Source organism: Cervus elaphus, chromosome X, assembly GCF_910594005.1.
Source record: "Cervus elaphus chromosome X, mCerEla1.1, whole genome shotgun sequence".
NCBI classification, from domain to species: Eukaryota; Metazoa; Chordata; class Mammalia; order Artiodactyla; family Cervidae; genus Cervus; species Cervus elaphus.
Window position 1 is genome coordinate 127,969,036 of NC_057848.1, and position 25,081 is coordinate 127,994,116.

The following is a 25,081-nucleotide window of genomic DNA, read 5'->3' on the forward strand; positions in this document are numbered from 1 at the left end:
TCCCTGGGCAGAGAAGATCATTTGGAGTGAAAAATAGCAAACCACTCCAGTATTCTTGCCTGGAGAATCCCATGGGCAGAGGAGCCTGGTGGGTTATAATCCAATGGGTTGCTAAGAGTCGGATGTGACTGAGCACACACCCCTACCAAAAGAATGGCGTTTTGACAGGATCGCCCAAAGAAAAGGGCATTGCCAGGAAGCAAGATGGCGTTAGCGGCCAAAGGCGAAGTGTCGCGAGAGAAGCCTCCGCGAGGATCAGGTGACGAGAGCTTGCAGCAAGAGAGGGAGGGCGGGGGCTAGAACCAGGGTTGGGCAAGAAGGCTGCTAGAACCGTGGTGGCGGCAGCAGCCTGAGTTGCACTAAGGCTTTGGGGTGTGGGGAACCGCGGTCATGGACCATATCACGGTGCCCAAGGTAAGGAGAAGAAATCGGCGAGGCTGGGAGTCGGGAATTCCCGCTCCATGCTTATCCGCAAGCCCAGGTACACCCTCTCAACCCTTAGGGTGCTCTTTGACGCCCTCTTCCGCGCAGGACCGGAGTAGTATTCCTCGGTTCACACCCCGTTTCACCCAATCTGAACTTTCTTCTCCTTGGGAGCTGCCTGCAGGCGGCTGCGGCGCGCAAAGGAGAGATGGTTCTGTACCAACCGTTCTCTCACTTGACGCCGCCTCCGCGCTGGGTCCCTCTCTGTTCTGTCTCCTCCGACCCCAGCTCCTCCTGGCTCCGCAGCGGTTACCTCATACACCCCTTTACTCCAGCCTTTTATACAGACTTGCTGCACTTGTAACAGCCTTTCTTGAATACCCTGCGTGGCATTGCCTCCCAGAGGGTTACTTCCTTTATCTAGAGTTTCCCTGCCCTCCTCTTGACTCCGGTCCGCCTCTTGACTTCTGCCCCAAGGGTTGCTCAGACCATCATTCCAGCTCCCCAGCTTGCGTGTGTGGATTTGGGGGCAAAAACATCTGTCCAGCCTCAAGCTGGGCTATAGAAAAGAGGTGTAACAGAGTGGACCTGGTTCTGCTCATCCAGGAAGAAAAACCGTAGAGGTGACATTGCTAGGCCAGTTGGTGTCTGCGTACAGCTGACCCTAGTTAGAGCCTCTTCTACGTCTTTTCTTTCCAGACACTACTCTTTATTTCCCCAACTCCAGCCTCTTTCTTTTCTAATTCACTTCCTTCCTGTCAGTTTTCTTTCTACTATCAGGCTCAGAACAGGGAAGGGTTACAACTAGTTTGTGCTTAATTTTTTCTATCGCTCGTAGGAGATATGGCCCAGGCTAATTTAAATCCACATCAAACATAAGGATTACTAACTGTGAAGAGGCAAAAAGGTAGTTTATTTGGGGCCTTAGAATTGCAATTCAGGGATCACAGAAAGTCTAGAAGAAACCAGAATAGTGTCCCACAAGGGGAAAATGGCTAGGGTTTTTTTACAGGAAGAGGGAAGTCAATGCAGGGTTATGCAAGTTGTTTACCAACAATTTGGATTGGAGGGTAAAATTATTCTATACATAAGATTGAGTTATGGAATGCATCTCAGTCATTACTAGGGACAGTTGTGTTTTCTTAGGAAGATGAAGTCTAGTTCTTAACATCAATCTTAGCTTTTAGCAACTCAGCAACTATTCAGCAGTTTTAATTTAGAGTGTTCAGCAAAAGTCCAGCATTGGTAGCAAACACAGAGGTCTTCAGGTCATGTCTTCGTCATTCATGACATAGTTATTTTCACATTTCCCCCTTTTGCCCATGCCTTTTCCTGAAGAAAACATCATTGGAGCAATTCTTATTCCCATATAGCCAGAATTTGTTGTGTGCTCCAGGTCCATCATGTCCTTTAGAGGGTGGTTTGTGAATGAATCAGTGGATACATTGGAAAATTCACTGGAAGCAACATGATGTTGTGCTGCCTCAAGTATACCGATTTGGATGAGTATCAGCTGAGCAGTAGAATGGTTAAGTATAGAAGTAATCAATTTAAGCAAACACTTTATCACTATAAAGAACCTGACAGCAGTTATTAAGAGTAATAACCCAGTTTGCAAAACAGTTTTGAACCAAGATCCAATGTTTGAGGGTAACCAACTAAACAAACCAAACATTAGGGAAGTATTAAGACTATCAGAATGAAGTCAAGTGACCTTGTTTTGTAAGGTTCCAATTTGAGTTTCTACTACACCAGAGGCATTTATCCAGGTACAATAGGTGGTATTTAAGATGACACAGACATTTCCAAGTTCTGCTAGAAGGTAACCCAAAGAAAAACTTTAATCTAACACAATATGAGCAAGCAAATTCAGGGAGTCTTTTTGGGCACTTAATGTTTTAGCTGTGGCATTAGCTGTGTCTGCTGTGATAGCAGAGAGGTTTTGAATAATTTTGTCAGTGGCGCCAACTCCCCGTGTGGTTTAAATAAATCTTGGGAACCTTTGAAATCCCTCAGAAGGGGTTTCTTGGCAGAGGCAGAAAGTAGACTGTATGTGCCATTTGGTAATTTATGAAAAATTTAACAGTCAAATGAACTATTAAAAGTCCTGGGGCATTAGAACCTGGTGTTAGGGCATTGAGGCAGGATATGCTCTAGGTGGCGACCTTCCAACCACAAATACATAGATGGAGGGCTTCCCCAGTGGCTCAAATGGTAAAATGTCTGCCTGCAATGCGGGAGACCTGGGTCCGATTCCTGGGTTGGGAGGATTCCCTGGAGAAGGCAGTGGCAACCCACTCCAGTACTCTTGCCTGGAAAATTCCATGGATGGAGGAGCCTGGTAGGCTACAGTCCATGGGGTCACAAAGAGTTGGACATGATTGAGCAACTTCACTGGAGCACAGAGAAAGGAGATGTCAAAGGAGAAATTCAACCATGGGCTGGTTATATATGAGCAGCCTAGAAGCCTTCCTTGTTGGAATGTATGGGGGTTATCATGAGAATATATTTTGTTGTTGAACAGTGAAATAAAAGTGGGTGTTTGGAAGTTGGATCTCTTGTTTCTGGATATCCACAGGGCCTAATTGGAACACATATTCCTAAGGAACTGTTTGGGGGGTGGGGTATCTGGTTCTAAACAAGGAAAACAAGGAAAGGGAACTGTGGATTCAAGTAGATGAGTTCTGAATAACATATGGTAGAGAGTTACCAGTAAGATTAGAGATAGCCAAAGCAAGGGGATCCCAATATTCAGCAAATGATTAGGGTGCTGATGGCATATCCAACAGTTTGTTAGATTTCCTCCAGTGGCTAGACTTTTGGAAATGCATTACTTAGGCATTTACAAAATGCATTTCCAAATAAGGCATTACTTTCCCAGGTATAGAGAGTCCAGATGGATATTAAGAGAGCTAATAATATAACTCTAGCAAAAATTATCCCAGGAAAAGTAAGCCATTTTAATATAAAGAGGACTAAGGGTAACTCATGGCCTTGGTGAGTGAAAGGATCCCAAGTGAAATAGAGTAATTAAATGGCCAAGAATTGGAGCCACAGGCTTATTCCCAGCAGAGTTAATATAAGATAGAATTACCATTCATGGAGGATGCCTACTCTATGTAGTAGGGCAAAGTGCATTAATAAAATTGTAGCTTCAACAAGGAGTCCCAAAGATTCAATTGTCCAGTCCTTTATAGTCAAAATTGAAGAACCAAAGGACCAGGGTCACTTCCTCTAAATGTTCATTTCTGGCCATAAACCTATTCATGAAAAATTTCGCTCCTTGACAATATGTCTATAAGAAGGAGAAGCAAGTTGATGGATCATCAATTATTACGTAATGAAGGAGATGTAACAACTGTATGATGGTAGCAATTAGAACAAGGTTAACTTGAGGGATTTCATTGATGGGGATCAAGGAGAGTACCCTTGTCCAAGGGAAAAGGGATGTCTTGGGAAAGCCATCCGCATTAGGGGTCATTTGCCTCACTTCTGGGTCAGTTTTAATGAGACTGACAATAATGTAAAAGATCCCCCTTTACTAGAAGGGGATTATATAGTCCTAAGTCAAGAATCATGGATTTTTCAATAACTTTTTCAAATGGTGACAGTTTGTGTTTTCCAGAGGGTATAGATATTAAGTTTAATAGAACTATGTGTAGCAATTTAGGCCAAGGAAGGCCTATAGCCACAGAGATTTTTGCCAGTTGAGTTTTGATTACGTCTTTGTTTCTTTCTGCTGGACCAGAAGATTGAGGGTGATAGTTACAGAGGAAATGTAGTAGAGGCCAGATTTTACAAATAGCGTTTAGAATTTGTACAATGAAATGAGCACCGTTATCACTATGTAATTCCAGGGGAATTCCCTCAGTAGGAATAATCCTTTTCAACAGTGTTTTGGCTACTGTAAGGGGAGTTACTCATCTGCAAGGAGAAGCTTCCACCCAATGGGATTACATGCATACTATCATCAGAACATATTTGCATCCCTGAAAGGGAGATAGGTAAAATCCACTTGCCAGATTTCAAAAGGACCAGGAAGCAAAGGAAAGTGGCTGTGAGAAGTATGAATAGGTATTTCTGGGTTCTACTTAGGACAGATCTGACACCTCTGACATATTTCAGCCATTACTTTGGGAGAAGGTTTCCAAAAGTATTGTTTTTCCCAGGCTGTCATTTTATCGGTTCCCACAATGAGTAATGTATTAATTTTAGTGTAGTTTCTTGAGTGACTTCACAAAGAGTAGAGTGGCGATTTAGCATATACCAAAGCCCAGTATGTTGATCAAATGTGCATCACTCAGAAACTCATCTCTGTTCCTTAGATGGGCAGCAGGTGTCCTCCCAAGTATGGAGCTTGAATCTTGTAATGCTGCTGCCTTATCAGCTCTATTGGCCTGTCAATTCCCCTTTCCTTCTTCAGTGTTGTCTTTGGAATGTCTCCAGACTTAATAATTGCCAGTTATAGCAGCTAAAACAAAGGGCCCATTTATTTTTATGGGAGTATAATTGCTTTACAATATTATGTTAGTTTCTGCTGCACAATGAAGTGAATCAACTGTATTTATACCTATATCCTCTCCCTCTTGGACCTTCCTCCCACCCCCACCCCCCCATTCCACCAATCTAGGTTATCACAGAGCACTGAGCTGAACTCTCTTTGCTACACTGCAGGTTCCCACTAGCTATCGATTTTGCACATGGTAGTACATTTATGTCAAACCTAATCTTCCAAATTATCCCAGCCTCACCTTTCTGCCTGTGTCCACATGTCCATTCCCTACATCTGCTTCTTTATTCCTGCCCTGGACCTAAGTTTATTGGTGCAATTTCTCTAGATTCCACATACATGTGTTAATATATGACACTTTTTCTCTTTCTGACTTACTGCACTCTGTATGACAGAATCTAGGTTCATCCACATCTCTACAAATGACCCAATTTTATTCCTTTTTATGGCGGACTAATATTCCAATGTGGATATGTATCACATCTTCTTTATTCATTTATCTATTGATGGGCACTTAGATTGTTTCCATGTCCTGACTGCTGTAAATAGAGCTGCAATGAACACTGGGGTATGTGTGTCTTTTTGAATTATGGTTTTTCTCAGGGTATATCCCCAGTAGTGGATTTGCTAGGTTGTATGGTAGTTCTATGTTTAGTTTTTTAAGGAACCTCCATACTGTTCTCCATAGAGGCTGTATCAGTTTACATTCTCACCTACAGTGCAAGAGGATTCCCTTTTCTCCTCACCATTTCCAGCATTTGCTGTTTGTAGATTTTTTGATGACGACTGTTCTGGCTGGTGTGACATAAAACCTCAGGGTAGTTTAGTTATATATATATATATATGTGTGTGTGTGTGTGTGTGTGTGTGTATTTTTGGTTGTACTGGGTTTTCATTGCTGCATGCAGACTTTCTCTAGTTGTAGTGAATGGGGGCTACTCTTTGTTGTGGTGTACGGGCTTCTCATTGCAGTGGCTTCTCTTGTGGAACACAGACTCTAGGCACACGGACTTAAGTAGTTGCAGTACGTGGGCTCAGTAGTTGTGGCTTTTGGGCTCTACAGTGGGAGTTCAATAGTTGTGGTACATGGCCTTTAGGTGCTTCATGGCATGTGGAATTCTTCTGTGGCAGGGATCGAACTGATGTCCTCTGCATTAGCAGCTGGTTTCCCATCCACTGTACCAACAGGGAAGTCTCTCATTGTAGTTTTGATTTGCATTTCTCTAATAATTTGTGATGTCGAATATCTTTTCATTTGCTTCTAGGCCATCTGTATGTCATCTTAGGAGAAATGTCTATTTGTGTCTTCTGCCCATTTTTTCATTGGGCTGTTTTTTGTTTTTTTTTTTTTTTTTTTTGACATTGAGCTGCATGAGTTATTTGTATATTTTAGAAGTTAATTCTTTATCCATTGTTTTGTTTGCAAATATATTTTCCGATCCTGAGGGTTGTCTTCTCATCTTCTTTATGGTTTCCTAGGCTGTGCAAAAGATATTAATTAGGTCCCATTTGCTTATTTTTTGTTTTTCTTTTTTGAAGGTTTTAAATTTATGTATTTTAATTGGAAGATAATTACTTTGCAATATTGTGATGGCTCTAGTCTAGGAGATGAGTCAAAAAAAAAAATCTTGCTGTGATTTATGTCAGAGTTTTTTCCTATGTTTTCCTCTAAGTGTTTTATAGTGTTCACCATATATTTAGATCTTTAAACCATTTTATGTTTATTTTTATGTACAGTGCTAGGTAGTGTTCTAATTTCATTCTTTTACATGTAGCTAGCCAGTTTTCCCAGCACTGAATAGACTGTCTTTTCTCCTTTGTATGTTCTTGCCTCCTTTGTCATAGATTAGATGGCCATAGATGTGTGAGTTTATCTATGAGCTTTCTGTCCTGTACCACTGATCTACATTTCTGTTTTTGTGCCAAAACCATACTGTCTTGATTACTACAGCTTTATAGTATAGTCTGAAGTCAGGGAGCATAATTCCTCTAGCTCCGTTTTTCTTTCTCAAGATTGTTTAATAGTGGCTTTTGTGTTTTCATACAAATTGTATTTTTTTTTAATTCTATGAAAAATGCCTTTGGTAATTTGATAGAGATCTCATTGAATCTGTAGATTGCTTTGGGCAGTTTTGAATCTATATATTGCTTTGGGCAGTATAGTCACTTTCAAATATTGCTTCTTCCCATCCAAGAACATGGTGTATCTCTTCATCTGTTTGTGTTATCTTTGATTTCTTTCATTGGTGTTTTATAGTTTTGAGTACAGGTGTTTTGGCTCATTAGGTAGGTTTATTCCTAGGGGTTGTTTCCTTAATTTCCCTTTCTGATCTTTCATTGTTAGTCTATAGGAAGGCAAGAGATCTCTATGCATTAATTTTGTATCCTGCAACTTTTCCAAATTCATTGATTAACTCTAGTAGTTTTCTGGTGACATCTTTAAGCTTTTCTATGCATAGTATCATGTCATCTACAAACAGTGACAGTTTGACTTCTTTTCCAATTTGGATTCATTTGTTTTTCTTCTCTGATTGCCATGGTTAGGGCTTCCAAAACTATGTTGAATAATAGTGATGAGAGTGCATATCCTTGTCTTGTTCCTGATCTTAGAGGAAATGCTTTCAGTTTTTCAGCTTTGAGAATGATGTTTACTGTGTTTGTCATATATGGTCATTATTACGTGGAGGCAGATTCCCTCTATGCTCAATTTCTAGAAAGTTTTATCATAAATGGGTGTTGAATTTGTTAAAAGCTTTTTCTGCATCTATTGGGATCATCATATGGTTTCTGTTCTTTAATTTGTTAATATAGTGTATCACATGGATTAATTTGCATATATGGAAAAATCTTTTCATCCCTGGGATAAATCTCACTTGATCATGTTGTATGATCTTTTTAATGTGTTGTTGGATTCTGTTTGTTATTATTTAGTTGAGGATTTTTAGCATCTATATTTATCAGTGATATTGGTCTGTAACTTTCTTTCTTTGTGATGTCTTTTTCTGGTTTTGGTATCAGGGTGATGGTGGCCTTGTAGAATGAGTTTGGGAGTTTTCCTCCTTCTGTAATTATTTGGAAGAGTTTGAGAGGTTAGATGTTATTTCTTCTCTAAATGTTTGATAGAATTTGCTTGTTAAGTCCTCTGGTTCTGGGCTTCTGTTTGTTGGAAGATTTTAAATTACACTTTCAATTTCGTTATGTTTTATTGGTTTGTTTATATCTTCTAATTTTTCCTGATTCAGTCTCTGGCAGTTGTACCTTTCTTAGAATTTGTTCATTTCTTCCAGGTTGTCCATTTTGTTGTCATTTAGTTGCTTATGAATAGTATCTTATGATCCTTAGTATTTCTGTGGTTTCAGTTGTAACTTCTTTTTCATTTCTAATTTTACTGATTTGAATTCTCCCCCCTTCTTGATGATTCTGTGTCAAGTTTTATTAACTTTATCTTAAAGAATCAGCTTTTAGTTTTATTCATCTTTGCTATTATCTTTATTTCTATTTCACTTATTTCTGCTATGATCTTTATGACTTCTTTCCTTCTACTAATTTTGGAGTATTTTTGTTGTTCTTCTTTCTCTAGTGGCTTCAAATGTAAGGTTAATATTGTATATATGATGTTTTACTTGTTTTTTGGGGTGAGATTAAATTGCTATAAACTTCCCTCTTAGAACTGCTTTTGCTGCATCCCATAGGTTTTGGGTTGTCATGTTTTCATTATCATTTGTTTTAATGTATTTTTAATTTTCTCTGATTTTTTTAGTGATCTCTTGGATATTCAGCAGCACAGTGTTACAAACTTCCATGTGTCTGTATTTTCTTCAGTTTTTTCCCCCTGTGATTGATTTCTAATTTCATAGCATTGTGGTTAGAAAAGAGTCTTGATACAATTTCAATTTTCTTAAATTTTCTAAGGCTTGGTTTTTGACCTATGATATGATCTATCCTGGAGAATGTTCCATGGGCACTTGAGAAGAAAGTGTATTCTTCTGCTTTTGGGTGGATTGTCCTATAAATATCAATTAAATTTTTCTGGTCCATTGTGTCATTTAAAGCTTCTGTTTTCTTATTAATTTTATGTCTGGATGATCTGTCCATTGGGGTGGTAAATTCCCCCACTATTATCATGTTACTGTCAATTTCCCCTTTTACAACTGTTAGCATTTTCCTTGTGTATTGAGGTGCTCCTATGTTGGGTGCATAAATATTTATAATTATTATGTCTTCTTAGATTGATCCCTTGATCATTATGTAGTGTCCTTCCTTATTTGTTGTGATAGTCTTTATTTTAAAGTGTATTTTAACTGATAAGAGAATTGCTACTTCAGATTTCTTTTGATTTACATGGAGTATCTTTTTCCATCCTCTCACATTTTGTCTGTATGTATTCCTAGATCTGAAGTGGGTCTCTTGTAGACAGCTACACACTATATATATAGTATCCATTCAGCCAGTCTTTGTCTTTTCATTGGAGCATTTAATCCATTTACATTTAAGGTAGTTATTGATATGTAAATTTCTATTACCGTTTTTATAACTGTTCTGGGTTTGTTTTTGTAGGTTGTTTTCTTCTCTTTTGCTTCCTGTTTATGGAAATTTCTTTAGCATTTGTTGTGAATCTGATCTGGTGGTGCCGAATTCTCATAGCTTTTGCTTCTCTGTAATGCTTTTGATTTCTCTGTTGAATCTGAATGAGATCCTTGTTGGGTAGAATAATCTTGATTGTAAGTTTTTCTGTTTCATCACTTTAAATATATCCTGCCACTCCCTTCTGGCCTGCAGAGTTTCTGCTGAGAAATCAGTTAACCTTATGGGGATTCCTTTGTATGTTATTATTATTATTATTTTTTTTTTTTTTTTGCTTTTCCTGTGTTGCTTTTAACATTTTTTTCTTTGTATTTAGTTTTTGTTAGTTTGATTATGTTTCTTCTTGTGTTTCTCCTAGGGTTTATCCTGTGCGGGACTCTCTGCTCTTTCTGTATTTGGGAGGGTATTTTCTTTCCCATGTTAGGGAATGTTTTGGCGATAAACACTTCAAATATTTTCTCGATCCTTTCTCTTTCTTGTCTTCTTCTGGGACCCCTATAATTTGAATGTTGGTGTGTTTAATGTTGTCGCACAGATGTCTGTGAGACTGTCTTCAATTTTCTTCATTCTTTTTTCTTTATTTTGCTCCTTGGCAGTTTTTACCACTATTCTATCTTTCAGTTCACTTATTCATTCTTCTGCTTCAATTAAGCTGCTATTGATTCCTTCTAGTGATTTTTTGCATTTCAGCTACTGGGTTGTTTGCCTTCCCAGGTAGCTCAGTGGTAAAACATCTGCCTGTCAGTGCAGGAACTGCAGGGGCTTCAGGTTTGATCCCTTGGTCAGGAAGATCCCCTGCAGAAGGAAATGACAATCCACTCCAGTATTCTTGCTTGGCAAAATCCCATGAACAGAGGAGCCTGGCAGGCTACAGTCCATGGGGTCACAAAGAGTCAGACATGACTGAGTGACTGAGCTTGCCCACATTGAGTTGTTTATCACTGCTTGTTTGTTCTTTAGTTCTTCTTGGCTCTTGTTAAACATTTGTTGAATTTTCTTGATCTGTTGCCTCCATTCTATTTCTGAGATTATGGATCACCATCAATCATCATTCTGAATTCTTTTTCAGGTAGGTTGCATATTTCCTCTACATTTATTTGGTCTTATAGGTTTTTACCTTGTTCCTTCGTCTGTAACCTATATTTTGTTGTCTCATTTTGTTGTTGTTGTTGTTGTTTGCTTTTTGATGGATAGGGCTGTGTTCCTGTCTTACTGGTTTGGCCTGAGACATTTAGCATTAGAGTTTTCAGGTGGTTGCATAGAGCCAGGTCTCAGTGCTGAGATGAGGACCTCCAGGAGAACTCATGGTAATTAATAATCCCTGGGGTCTGAGGTTCTCAATTCGTCCAGTGGCTTGAAGTCAGTTCTCCCACCACAGGAGCTTAGGCCTGACTCTTGGCCTGGAAACCAAGATTCCACAAGCTATGCAGTGCAGAAGAAAAAGAGCCAATCAGTAACAAAGAATAAAAAACATAATTAGAAAATAAAAATATATATATGAGAAGAAAAATATAAATGAAACAGCAACAAGCACACAGCAACAATAAATAAATAATTTTTTAAAAGGGCCAGAAAAGGCCTTGATTGTGGGGTGGTGCTTATGCAGGAGTGGAGTCTGGGCCTGGGGACCGGGGCTTAGGGAGTTGTCTAGGTTCAGAACCAGTGCTGCAGGAAAAGGCCCTATGGTGGCTTTTAGGGGTGTGGCTTAGTCTCAACACAGTTGGAGGGGGCCTTAGAGGGTAGAGGTTTAGGCCAGGGACCCCAGCAGACTTGCTTGGGCCCGAGCAGGCAGGGAAAATACTGGCTGCTCCCCTCTAATCCCCGCAAAGGCTTTCCTAGTCCCTGCTGATCCCATCAGTATGCATGGGTCACTGTCAGTGTGGGAGCCCCTCCCCTCTGCCAGGCACCCCTTAAAGGCACTCTTCTGTCTCTCTTCTAGTTTTTTTACCCCATTACCCCCTTGAATCCTTAGATGTGGGGTATCTCCTCTTGGCCACTCACCACTCCAGCACCGTGCAGCCACCAAGGTCAGGAGCAGGGACCATGAGGAGATACCCCATATCCAAAGTCAGGAGTGAGGGCCGTGAAGAGATACCCCATGTCCAAGGTCAGAGAAACTCCAGTAAGACAGTAGTTGCTGAGAGAGGGCATCAGAGGGCAGACAGAAATTACAGTCACAGAAAACTAACCAATCTAATCACATGGACCACAGCCTTGTCTAATTCAATGAAACTGTGAGCCATGCCATGTAGGGCCATCCAAGATAGACGGGTCATGATGGAGAGTTCAGACAAAATGTGGTCCACTGGAGAAGGGAATGGCAAACCACTTCAGTATTCTGGCCTTGAGAACCTCATGAGTAGTATGAAAAGGCAAAAAGATAGGACACTGAAAGATGAACTCCCCAGGTCAGTAGGTGCTCAACATGCTACTGGAGATCAGTGGAGAAATAATTCCAGAAAGAAGGGAGTGACAGGGCCAAAGCAAAGACAACATCCTGTTGTGGGTGTGGCTGGTGATGGAACCAAGGTCCAATGCTGTAAAGAGCAATATTGCATAGGAACCTGGAATTTTAGGCCCATGAATCAAGGCAAATTGGAAGTGGTCAAACAGGAGATGTCAAGAGTGAATGTCGACATTCTAGGAATCAGCGAACTAAAATGGACTGGAAAGGGTGAATTTAACTCAGATGACCATCATATCTACTACTGTGGGCAAGAATCCCTTAGAAGAAGTGGAGTAGCCATCATAGTCAACAAAAGAGTCTGACATGCAGTACTTGGATGCAATCTCAGGAATGACAGAATGATCTCTGTTCATTTCCAAGGCAAACCATTCAATGTCACAGTAATCCAAGTCTATGCCCCGACCAGTAATGCTGAAGAAGCTGAAGTTGAATGTTTCTATGAACACCTACAAGACCTTTTAGAACTAATATCCACAATAGATATCCTTTTCATTATAGGGAATGGGAATGCAAAAGTAGGAAGTCAAGAAACACCTGGAGTAACAGGCAAATTTGGCCTTGGAGTACGGAATGAAGCAGGGCAAAGGCTCATAGAGTTTTACCAAGAGAATGCACTGGTCATAGCAAACACCCTCTTCCAACAACACAAGAGAAGACTCTACACATGGTCATCACCAGATGGTCAACACCAAAATCTGATTGATTATATTCTTTAGAGCCAAAGAAGGAGAAGCTTTATAGAGTCAGCAAAAGCAAGACCAGGAGCTGACTATGGCTCAGATCATGAACTCCTTATTGTCAAATTCAGACTTAAATTGAAGAAAGTAGGGAAAGCCACTAGACCATTCAGGTATGACTTAAATCAAATCCCTTACGATTATACAGTGGAAGTGGGAAAAATATTTAAGGGACTAGATCTGATAGAGTGCCTGATGAACTATGGATGGAGGTTCGTGACATTGTACAGGGGACAGGGATCAAAACCATACCCAAGAAAAAGAAATGCAAAAAAGCAAAATGGCTGTGTGAGGAGGCCTTACAAATAGCTGTGAAAAGAAGAGAAGCCAAAAGCAAAGGAGAAAAGGAAAGATGTACTTATTTGAATGCAGAGTTCCAAAGAATAGCAAGGAAAGATAAGAAAGCCTTCCTCAGTGATCAGTGCTAAGAAATCGAGGAAAACAATAGAATGGGAAGGACTAGAGATCTCTTCAAGAAAGTTAGAGATACCAAGGGAACATTTCATGCAAAGATGGGCTCGATAAAGGACAGAAATGGTATGGACCTAACAGCAGCAGAAGATATTAAAAAGAGGTGGCAAGAATACACAGAACTGTACAAAAAAAAGATCTTCACGACCCAGATCATCATGATGGTGTGATCACTCCCCTAGAGCCAGACTTCCTGGAATGTGAATTCAGGTGGGCCTTAGAAAGCATCACTATGAACAAAGCTAGTGGAGGTGATGGAATTCCAGTTGAGCTATTTCAAATTCTAAAAGATGATGCTGTGAAAGTGCTGCACTCAGTATGCCAGCACACTTGGAAAACTCAGCAGTGGTCACAGGACTGGAAAAGGTCAGTTTTCATTCCAATCCCAAAGAAAGGCAATGCCAAAGAATGTTAAAATTGCCACACAACTGCACTTATCTCACACGCTAGTAAAGCAATGCTCACAATTCTCCAAGCCAGGCTTCAGCAATACACTAACTGTGAACTTCCAGATGTTCAAGCTGGTTTTAGAAAAGGCAGAGGAGCCAGAAATCAGATTGCCAACATCTGCTGGATCATCGAAAAAGCAAGAGAGTTCCAGAAAAACATCTATTTCTGCTTTATTGACTATGCCAAAGCCTTTGCCTGTGTGGATCACAATAAACTGTGGAAAATTCCAAAAGAGATGGGAATACCAGACCACCTGACCTGCCTCTTGAGAAATCTGTTATGCAGGTCAGGAAGCAACAGTTAGAACTGGACATGGAACAACAGACTTGTTCCAAATAAGGAAGGGAGTATGTCAAGGCTGTATATTTTCACCTTGCTTATTTAACTTATATTCAGAATGCATCATGAAAAATGCTGGGCTTTATGAAGCACAAGCTGGAATCAAGATTTCCAGGAGAAATATCAGTAACCTCAGATATGCAGATGACACCACCCTTAGGGCAGAAAGTGAAGAAGAACTAAAGAGCCTATTGATGAAAGTGAAAGAGGAGAGTGAAAAAGTTGGCTTAAAGCTTAACATTCAGAAAACTAAGATCATGGCATGCGGTCCCATCACTTCATGGCAAATAGATGGGGAAACAGTGGAAACAGTGGCTGACTTTATTTTGGGGGCTCCAAAATCACTGCACATGGTGATCGCAGCCATGAAAGTAAAAGATGCTTACTCCTGGAAGTAACGTTATGGCCAACCTAGACAGCATATTAAAAAGCAGAGACATTACTTTGCCAACAAAGGTCTGTCTAGTCAAGGCTATGATTTTTCCAGTAGTCATGTATGGATGTGAGAGTTGGGCTGTAAAGAAAGCTGAGTGCCGAAGAATTGATGCTTTTGAACTGTGGTGTTGGAGAAGACTCTTGAGAGTCCTTTGGACTGCAAGGAGATCCATCCAGTCTGTCCTAAGGGAGATCAGTCCTGAGTGTTCATTGGAAGGACTGATGCTGAACCTCCAATATTTTGGCCCCCTCATAGGAAGAACTGACTAATTGGAGAAGACCCTGATGGTGTCTGTTACAACCTGATGGACTCCCGGAGTTGGTGATGGACAGGGAGGCCTGGTATGCTGCAGTCCAAGGGGTTGCAAAGAGTCGGACACAACTGAGTAACTGAATTGAACTCTCGCCTTGCCTCCAGGACCCTTGCAGCTGGAGGGGGCTCAGAAGTTGGAGGTTCAGGTTCTCCTGTTGTTCTAGTGGGCAGGGAAAATAATAGCCATTCCCCGTCCCTCCCCTGTCTCTGGAACGTCTCAGTCCCTGCTGATCCCCTCATTGTGGGTGGGCATGGGAACCCCTCTGCTCCCTTAGCCACTCCTGAGGGACACTGGTCCCATCTCTTCTCTACTTTTTCTCCCCTGCTCCCTCCCTCCTATGCCCCCAGGACCTATGTAGCCGGAGAAGGCCTCGGAAGCATAGGTTCATGCCTGCGTCCCAGCCTGCACTCTGGTGCCTGAGTAGTTCCCTTTTGATCCAGTGATCCCCCGAAGGTCTCTTCCTGACCCTGCTGATTCTCTTGCCATGAGTTGGCCCCTCTGAACATGGGAACCCCTTCCCTCTCTCAGCCACCTTTCAGGGTCACCAGTTCTATCTGGCTTCCACTTCTCCTCCCTCCTACCTTTCCCCTACACCCTCCCCAATTGTTTGAGGGTTCCTCACATCTCCTTAGATGTCTGAGGTTCCTGGCCAGTGCCTGATAGGTGCCCTAGTTGTGAGGTGATACAAACTCTGTGTCCTCCTACTCAACCAGTTTCTTCTGCCCTCTGAACGGGGCATTTTTAATTTAATATCCCCCTAAGGTCAAGAAATCTGTTTCCAAAGCATTCAAAAATTTTGAGCAACTGCAGAAGCATACTTGCTCTCAGTGTAAATGTTAATACATTTGCCAATGGCCAAAGTGCAGGTATGAGTGAGTGCATACAGTTCAGTGTGCTAGGCTGAAGAATCAAAAGGCAGAGCATTGGATTCTGTTCAAGAGAAGGGAGTAGTGATATCATGTCAAGCTTTCAGATGTCCATCATTTCATAGGTAGAAGCCATCAGGAAACCAGTAAATGTTAGGGCTGTCTAAAGGTGCTTCTTATAAATCTGGGTGTGGACCTAGTATATTCACATTATTTTTCAAGAAATCTCTAGAACTTTTTTTTTTTCTGCAACACTGAAACTTTATTTACCAAACACTAATTTCCCCTCCTGCTTCCCTGGTGGCTCAGATAGTAAAGAATCTGCCTGCTAATGCAGGAGATACAGGTTTGATCCCTGGGTCTGGAAGATCCCCTGGAGAAGGGAATGGCTACCCACTCCAATACTATTGCCTGGAGAATTCCATGGACAGAGAAACCTGGGGGGCTACAGTCCATGGGTTTGCAAAGAGTCAGACACTACTGAGTGACTAACACTTATAGTACTTTACTGTTTACAAAGTGCTTTCCAAGACACCCCTACCTGCTCTTAAAAATCTATATGAAGCTTTCCTAAAAGCAGATAACTTTTGGCTTGACTTCCAAGAAGCTGAAAACCAAATTTAGTGTTCAGTCATATTAACTACATTAGCCCTTGTATGTAGCATTAGTGCTTCCTCCTCCTTTTCATGGCTTTGATTTTTTGTTCTGATAACCTGATTGTAGATTTGTCTTTTATTATAAACCACCTCAAATTAATTTAGGAATGAGGCAAGGTCAAAATAAATCAATATAAAACTGGTAAAGTGTTTTTCTTTATCAAGGAAATGTATTTCTAGAGATGAGGGTCATACTCCTCTTCCGGTTCTCAGAAGTCTAAATTCAGTTGGCTTTGCTTTGATCCTTTCAATCAAGGAAAGTATAATGTAGTGGGAGAAAACTTGGACAGAGCCAAGGTTGAATTCCAGATATATTTTTTCTTAACTCTGAAAATGAAAGTCGCTCAGTCGTGTCCGACTCTTTGTGACCCTGTGGACTATAGCCTACGAGGCCCCTCCGTCCATGGGATTCTCCAGGCAAGAATACTGGAGTGGGTTGCCATTTCCTTCTCCATCAACTCTGAGTTCTTGGCCAAATCACTCAAAAAATATGGGTCTCAGTTTCCTCATTTGTAAAATGGAGATGATATCTACATCTTGGGACTATGATGAAGATTAAGATAAGTTATGATAAGAGACTGGCAGAAATTAAATGTTCTATGACTATGTATTCCCTTCTCTGTCAGAGATATAGTTTCCCAGGTGGCACTAATGGTAAAGAACTGGCTTGCTAAAGAAATGTGGGTTCAACCTCTGGGTCAGGAAGATCCCCTGGAGGAAGGCATGGCAACCCACTCCAGTATCGTTGCCTGGAGAATCCCATGGACAGAGGAGCCTGGCAGGCTCTGTGGTCCATAGGGTTGCAAAGAGTTGGACACGACTGAAGTGACTTAGCAGCATATATCATATCTATGTCTCCATCTCTCTCTCTCTCTCTGTCTCTCTCTCTGTCTCTCTCTCTCTCTCTCTCTATATATATATATATATATATATACATATATATATACACATATATATACACACACACACATACATATGTGTGTGTGTGTATATATATATGTCAGTCCTGGAAGGTCTCAAAAAAACAGCCTATCTCAAAAAGGAGTATTTTCCTGAGCATCCTGAGTACCAAGGCTTTTGGTACTTAGAGTAAAGAGAAGGGCTACCCAGGAAGCCCTTGTGGCAGTGGTCTGATATTTTATAGGAAATGGAATTTTTTTTTTTTTTTCACTACCAGAACCTCCTCCTTTGATCTCACTTTGGAAAACCACAGCTAAGCTGTCATTCCTAGAAACCATTGGACTTTATTTTAGAGTTGTCTTTTTAGAACTTATTTTTTGGTTTTGTGGTGCAATAATATTTAAGTGCTTTAGAAAGAGTTTTTGATAATCTCCGAGGACATTTTAATTAGTTGAGAAGCCCATACAGGAGAGGGAGTCAGGAGACCTGGTCTGATATTGACATGTGTAACCTTAGGTTTCATTTTCCTTGTGGATTAAACAATAATATATAACCTTTATTGAGCAATTACTATGTGCCAAGCACTATTCTAAGTGCTTTATGTAAATATTGCATATTTATATACTAATTTAAGACACACAACTTTAGCTATTATTATCCTCATTTCAAAAATAAAGAAATCAGGACCCAGAAAGCTTAAGCAACTTGTTGAGGGTCAGAAATGAAGCAGTATGTGACTCAAAAGCTTGTGCTCTTAACCCCTACAGTATACTGCTTCAATAAAATGAGCAGATTGGATTATACCAGCATTTCCTAAACTTTGTTCCTAATGACTACTAGTCCCACAAGATAAGTTGTTTAAAAAAAAAAAAAGATTCTAAGGTAAAATATGTTGGCACTACAAACACTGGAGATTGCTAATGTTGTTAAAGTCTCTGAGAAACCCCGCAGTAAAGAAACCTACTTATAAAGCAGTATTTCCCTAACCTGACCACAGAACTCTGTGTGTGTATGTGTGTGTGTATATGTGCGTGTGTGTATGCGTGCACACCTATTAACAGCCTGTGGAATGAGGGTTTATAGAATATGTTTTGAGAAATACTGGTGTTAATCTGGAAGATTCATTCTAACTCTTAAGTGCTTCCAGCACTTAATGATAGGTATGTGGACTGTAAAATGCAGTATCAATTTTTTTTAATTGGAGGGTTGATAAAAATTAGGGGGTGATGAGACATAAATTCAAGGCTAGTTTGTGTTATATTTTTAACACTTGCTTTAAATGACCTTGCATATCTTGACACAAAGGACTTCATTTGCCCTCCACTTTTTCCTTTCCTCCTTCCTACTGTTACGTATTTTCTCACTTAATACTTAAAATAAGAGACCTTAATCAGAGGTGCTTGTTGTGAAAGTAGGAGAAAGTTTTTTAATATATGCAGAGTTCAGCAATTGTTTTCATGATGAATATTCTTTGTTGTCAGAACTGATGCCACATGGAGTAGGGCTTATATGGAACATGGGCTGTTAGATATCATCATGCTATTGGTCCTCCTGGAGCCAGATATCCTATCTTTTATTTTTTCAGTATTTCCAATTTATTATCAATAATTGTGGCAAACAAGGATAATGAATAGATTCAGAGACCTCTGAAGTGCACCTGATTTCCTTCCTCCCTTCCTGGAAGGGAAAGGGGAGAAAAACATGGTTTATGGCCCATAGCTTTTCTAAGAGCAGTGATCTATGTCTGCATGTTCTGTCTATAGTCCTGGTATGCAAAACTAACAAAGCAGCTGGGTGGCCTTACTGGGAATTAGAGTCTCTGTAGTACTTAGTGGTGGTCATCTTAATCTCCCTTTCCTTTCTCTCTCTCTCTCTCTCTACTCTTCATCTCCTCCCTTCTTTCTCTCTCCTTTTTCCTTTTTCTCCCCCTCCTCTTTTTCTCTTTCCCCCTTCTTTCCTTACCCTCCTGTCATGTCTTTTAAGTCTCTTCCCTGCATCTCTTTTTCTTTCTCTCTTTCCCCTGCTCTACACACCAACACACACACACACACACACACACACACACACACAGTGGGACCCCAGGTTTCTGTTGGAAAAAAGCACATCAGGCAGAGACACTCTTACTACACTCTTAGAACCAGAGGTATCTCTGGTGCCCATGAATGGAGAAAGGGGTCAGTCTGAGTAATTTCAGGTCTAAAAGTTCCCATCTGCCAATAGACACAGGTTCCCTGCAGTGTGAAGCTCTATAGGAAGTTCACATTAACAATTTCAATACCAACAGTTTCCCTCTTCTCTGAGGCACTTAATAACCTTCACACATGGACATTGTAGCTTTTTTGGTAGATAGTGCCCTGGGCCTTCACCTGAACTCCTTTTGAGTGACCTATTTTCCACCTGGTTGAACATCCTTCCATCCAAAGTTGCCTGTCCTGGGACAGGTAGAAGAGCACTAAAGATACTTTATAGTTTCAATTTCTACTCCTCATCCTCTGCCATTATTTTCCTGAGGTGTGACTTCTTTTCCTGAGTGGGAGAGAATGAGCTCCTCTTCCAACTAGCACTGATGTCTTCTATTAACCTAATCACAATATAGTTCCTTCTAGCAGCAGCAAGCCTACTTCCTTTTAACTCTCAATTAGCTGAAACAATTACATGTTTTTACCAAACTGTTCCCTGTCACTTCTCTGGCTCTCCTCCCCTGCTAAACTTTGTTTCCTGGAAGTAATTAAAACCTTCTGCCATTGCCATAGCTACTGCTGCTGGAACCACTATAGCCACCTCAGTTTCATGGTTTGGCAAAGTATTGGTCTTTACCACCACAGGGGCCAGAACCTCTGCCTTCAAGGTTTCTTCCTATCATAGGTCCAAAATTTGAATATTGATTGTTGTAATTGGCAAAATCATGGCTTCTGCCACTTCCAAAATTGCTTCCATTATTATCAAACCCATTATAACCATCACCACATCTACTATATCCACCACCACCATGACTGCCACCAAAGCCACCTCGACCACTGAAGTTTCCTCCACAAGCAAAGTTTTCATTCCCACCAAAACCATTTCCTCCACCACCACCAAAGTTTCTAGAACCACTTCAACCTCTGGCTGGATGAAACACTAGCTATCTCTTGCTTAGGGTTTTCCTTACATCACAGTTGTGACCATTCACAGTGTGGTATTTCTGAATGACAGTCTTGTCTATAGAGTCATGGTCATCAGAGACTACAAAAGCAAAGCCTCTCTTTTGACCACTGCCTTGGTTGTTTTGATTTTGATCACCTCAGTTTTCCCATACTGTTCAGAATAATCTCTTAGGTGATGTTCTTCAGTGTCTTCTTTAATGTCACCAGAAAAAATCTTCTTCACAGTCAAGTGGGCACCAGGTCTTTGAGAATCTTCCCCTGAGATGGCCCTCTTTGGTTTCACAACTCTTCCATCAACCTTGTGTGGCCTTGCATTCATGGTTGCATCCATCTCCTCCACAGTGGCATATGTGACAAACCCAAAGCTTCTGGAGCACTTGGTGTTTGAATCCCTCATTACCACATAGTTTGTGAGCATTCCCCATTGCTCAAAATGACTCCTTAGACTCATTGGTTGTTTCAAAGTTCAAACCTCCCATGAAGAGCTACTGCAGCTCTTTGGGAGACTCACTTAGACATTACAGCAGTGGAGGGGGAAGTCTTCAACGATGCTTACTTGGTGGAGTCCATGGGCAGAAAGGCCCATGTAATCTTTAGAGTCAGTTTGTTGATATGTATACAATAACTTGCTGGGATTTTGATTGGAATTGCATTGAATGTATAGATCGAGTTGGGAAGAACTGATATTTTGATAATACTGAGTCTTCATGTCCTTGTGCATGGAATATCACTCAATTTATCTAGATTTATTTTTAATCAGAAGTTTGTAGTTTTCAGAATATCTTGTAAATATTTTGTTAGATTTTATACCTAAGTAGTTTTGGTGCTACTGTACATTATATTGTGTTTTGAATTTCAAGTTCCAATTGTTCGTTGACAACATGTAAGAAATCTACTTTTGTATATTAGCCTTGTATGCTGAAACTTAAGTATAATTGCTAATTAGCTCCTGGAGTTTCTATTTTGTGTATGTTGATACTTCCATATTTTCTACATAGATAATCATGTGTTCTACAAAGACAGCTTTATTTATTCCTGTATATATTCATACCTTTTCATTTATGACTTATTTCATTAACTAAGACTGCCAATGCACTGTTGAGAGCAGACATACTTGCCTGGTTCCCAATCTTAGCAAGAAAAATCTAGTTTCTAAGTATGATCTTAGCTGTAGGGTTTTTGCCAGTGTTCTTTATCAAATTGTGAAAATTACCATCTCTTCCTAGCTTGTTGACAATTTTTATCCTGGATAGGTGCTGGATTTTGTTAAATGCTTTTTCTTCATCTATTGCTATGATCCTGTGTTTTTTTCATCTTTAGTTCATTACTGTGGTGAATTACATTAATTGATTTTCAAATGTTGAACCAGCCTTGTATATCTGGTACAAATTTCATTTGAACATGGTATATGAGTTTTTTAATACAGTATACTGTTGGATTTCATTTGCTAATTGTAATGGGTTGAATTCTGTCCCCCAAAATTTAAGTATGTTGAGGTCCTAAACTCTAGTACTTCAGATTGTGACTTATTTGGAGATAGGGTCCTGACAGAAGTAATCAATTTAAAATGTGGTCATTAGTATAGGCATTGCCATTAGAATAGGCAAACTAATAATAATAATTTTTGTTGTTGAGGATTTTCCTTCTGTGTTTGTCAGAGATATCAGTCTATACTTTGCCTTTCTTCTTCCTCCTCCTCTTCTTCTTTTTATTTTAAGAATATTTGATATAAGATATATCCTCTTAACACATTTTTAAAGTACATAGTACATCATTGTTAATTATGGACACAGTATTGTGCAGTAGAATATTTCCTTTTTTGTAATGTCTTTTCCAGTTTTTCTCTTACGGTAATATGGCCTCATAGAATGAATTAGGAAACAGTTCTCCTGATTATATTTTCTGGAAGAGATTGTAGAGAATTGTTGTAATTTCATGTTTAAATGTTTGATAGGATTTACCAGTAACCCCCCATCTGGTCCCGATGCTTTCTGTTTTGGAAAATTATTAATTACAAATACAATTTCTTTAATAGATATAGGTCTACTCAGATCATCTATTTCTCCTTGGATGAATTTTGGTAGATTATGTCTTTCAAGGTATTGGTTCATTTCATCTAGGTTATCAAATTTGTGGGCATAGGATTATTCATATTTATTTATTGTATTTTTAATGTCTGGTAGTGGTGGCTCCTTTTCTATTTCTGATATTAGTAATTTGTGTTTTTTTCTGTTTTCTACTTAGTTAACCTAGCTAGATATTTAACAGTTTTCATAGATCTTTTCATAGAACCAGCTTTCTCTGTTACTTGCCTATTTGTCATTTCATTGATGCTTATTTTTATTATTTCTTCTTCTGCTTACTTTGGATTTAATTTGCTCTTCTTTTTCTAGTTTCCTAAATTTAGAAGTATATTATATAATCTCAGTGTATTTTGAGATTTTCCAGTTGTCTTTCTATGGTTGATTTCTCATTGAATTCATTGTGTTCTGAGAGCATACTTTGTATGAATTCTGTTCTCAGTTCATTAAGGTGTGCTTTATGGCACAGAATGTGATCTGTCTTGATGCATGTTCCTTGTGACCATGTGAAAAAAATGTATTTAGCTCTCATTGGATGAAATATTAAATAGATATCAATTAGATCTAATTGATTGGTGGTACTGTTAAATTCAACAATGTCCTTACTGACTTTCTGCCTAATGGATTTATCAATTGAGGGGTGTTGAAATCTCCAGTTATAATAGGGGATTCATTTATTTCTCCTTGCAATTCTATCCATTTTTGGCTCATGTATTTTGATGCTATGTTTTCAGTATACACATTAAGGATTGTTGTGTCTTCTTGGAGAATTAACCCTTTTATCTCTAAGTAATACCTTTCTTAACAACACTGATAATTTTCCTTGCTCTGAAGTCTTGCTTTATCTTCTATTAATATAGCTGTTCCAACTTTCTTTTGATTAGTGTTAACATGGCCTATCTTTCTCCTTCCTTTTTCTTTTAATGTATATGTATCTTGATCTTTAAAGTAGCCTTCTTATAGTCTTTTTTTATGCACTCTGAAAATAATTTTTCATTAATGTATTTAGACCATTGATTTTAAAGTGATTATTGATATAGACGGGTTAATGTTTATCAATTTAATACTGTTTATTAATATCAATATATGTTTATTAATATTTATTAATGTTTTTATTCATTACCCTTGATCTTTGGGTTTTTTTTGCCTTCTCACTTTAACTGAGAATTATATGTAATTCTAGTCATTTTTTTCTCTCAGCATAAGCATACTTTTCTCATTTTTCAGTGGTCATCTTTGAATTTGTACTATAAATTTGCAAGTAGCCCAATAATACTATACCATTTCATGGGTACTGTAAGCACCTTTTAACAGATTATTACCAATTTCTGCCTTCTGTCCCTTATAACATTGTTGTCATTCATTTCACATATCCATAAGTTATAATCACCAAAATATTATTCCTATTATTATTTTGAACAAACTATTAACTGTTAGCTCATTAAAAATTAAAAAAAAATCATTTATCCCTTATCTAACATTCTTCCTTTATGATCAAGTTTCTGGCCTGTATCATTTATCCTTCTATCTGAAAAGTTTTTAATATTTCTTTCATGAGAAGTTTACTGGTAACAAATTCCCTTATTTTTTGTTTGTTTGAAAAAAAGTCCTTATGTCTCCATATTTGAAGAATAATTTCCCTAGAATACAGACTTCTAGGTTGGCATTTTTTCTTTCAATACTAAATATTTTACTCCACTATCTTTTTGTTTTCATCGTTGCTGAAGAGAATTCCAGTGTAATTCTTATTCTCTTTCCTCTGTACATAGTGTTTTTTTCCTCCTCTGGCTTCTTTCAAGATTCTTTGGTGTTTATCATGCCTGCTGTTTTCTGGATCTGATTTAGATTCTATTATTAATTTTGTGGAAATTCTTAGTCATTATTGGGTCACATATTTCATTTATTCCTTTCTCTTTTCCTTCTCCTTCTGGTATTCTCATTACATATGTGTTATATCTCTTCTAATTATCCCACTTGAATATTCTTTTTCATTTCTTTATCTCTTTTCACTTCAGTTATAGAAGTTTCCTTTGACATTTTGTTAGGTTTGCTTACTCTTCTCTTGGCTGTTTCTAATCTATTGATGAGCCCATCAAAGGCATTTTTCATTTCTGTTACAGTGTTTTAAGATTTCTAGCATTTCCTTTTGACTCTCCCTTGGAGTTTCTATCTCTCTGCTTACATTACCCATCTGTTCTTACATGTTGTCCACTACGCCATGAGAACCCTTAGAATATTAATTATAGTTATTTAAAATTCTTCTGATAATTCCAAGATTTCTGACATCTGAGTCTGGTTCTGATGCTTGCTCTGTCTCTTTAAACTGTGTAGGTATTTTTTTTTAAAGTATGTTTTAATTGAAAGCCAGGCATGATGTACTAAAAGGAATAATGTTTCGCATGGAGGTTTCTGCTTCTGGTCTTCTGTTTGAATAAGTTGTGATTCTCTGTGTTCATTTTTGTCTCCAGTTTGGGGATAGCAGTTTGTCCTGTGGTGCCAGTTTTCTGATGAATCTAAGAAGAGTTGCTGATTTCCAGTTTGTCCAGCTTTTTTCTTTATGTTAGGGTAACAGTGATGTCTTCCAAGCTCCTTACATGCTCATCTAAGAACTGAATTTCATGAAGTCTCCATTCTTTTTTTAATCTATAATCATGATTTTACACCAGTTAACCCACCAAAAGTATTCAACAAGGTCACCGATG

At 39.1% G+C, this 25,081-nt stretch overlaps 1 protein-coding gene and 1 pseudogene across 3 annotated transcripts in view; one reads left to right on the plus strand and one right to left on the minus strand.

Moving 5' to 3' along the window:
* The first annotated feature begins 284 nt into the window (after window positions 1-284).
* Window positions 285-25,081, plus strand: part of MTMR8 (myotubularin related protein 8) — a 256,913-nt gene continuing 232,116 nt past the window's right edge. For 2 of the 3 annotated variants that reach the window (XM_043895248.1, XM_043895250.1), the window contains exon 1: window positions 285-414. In XM_043895248.1, the coding sequence (XP_043751183.1) occupies window positions 391-414 (24 nt within the window). In that variant the 5' untranslated portion in view covers window positions 285-390. The remainder of the gene's footprint in view (window positions 415-25,081) is intronic. The other variant, XM_043895249.1, reaches the window with a different exon arrangement.
* LOC122689104 lies at window positions 19,881-20,795 on the minus strand (annotated as a pseudogene).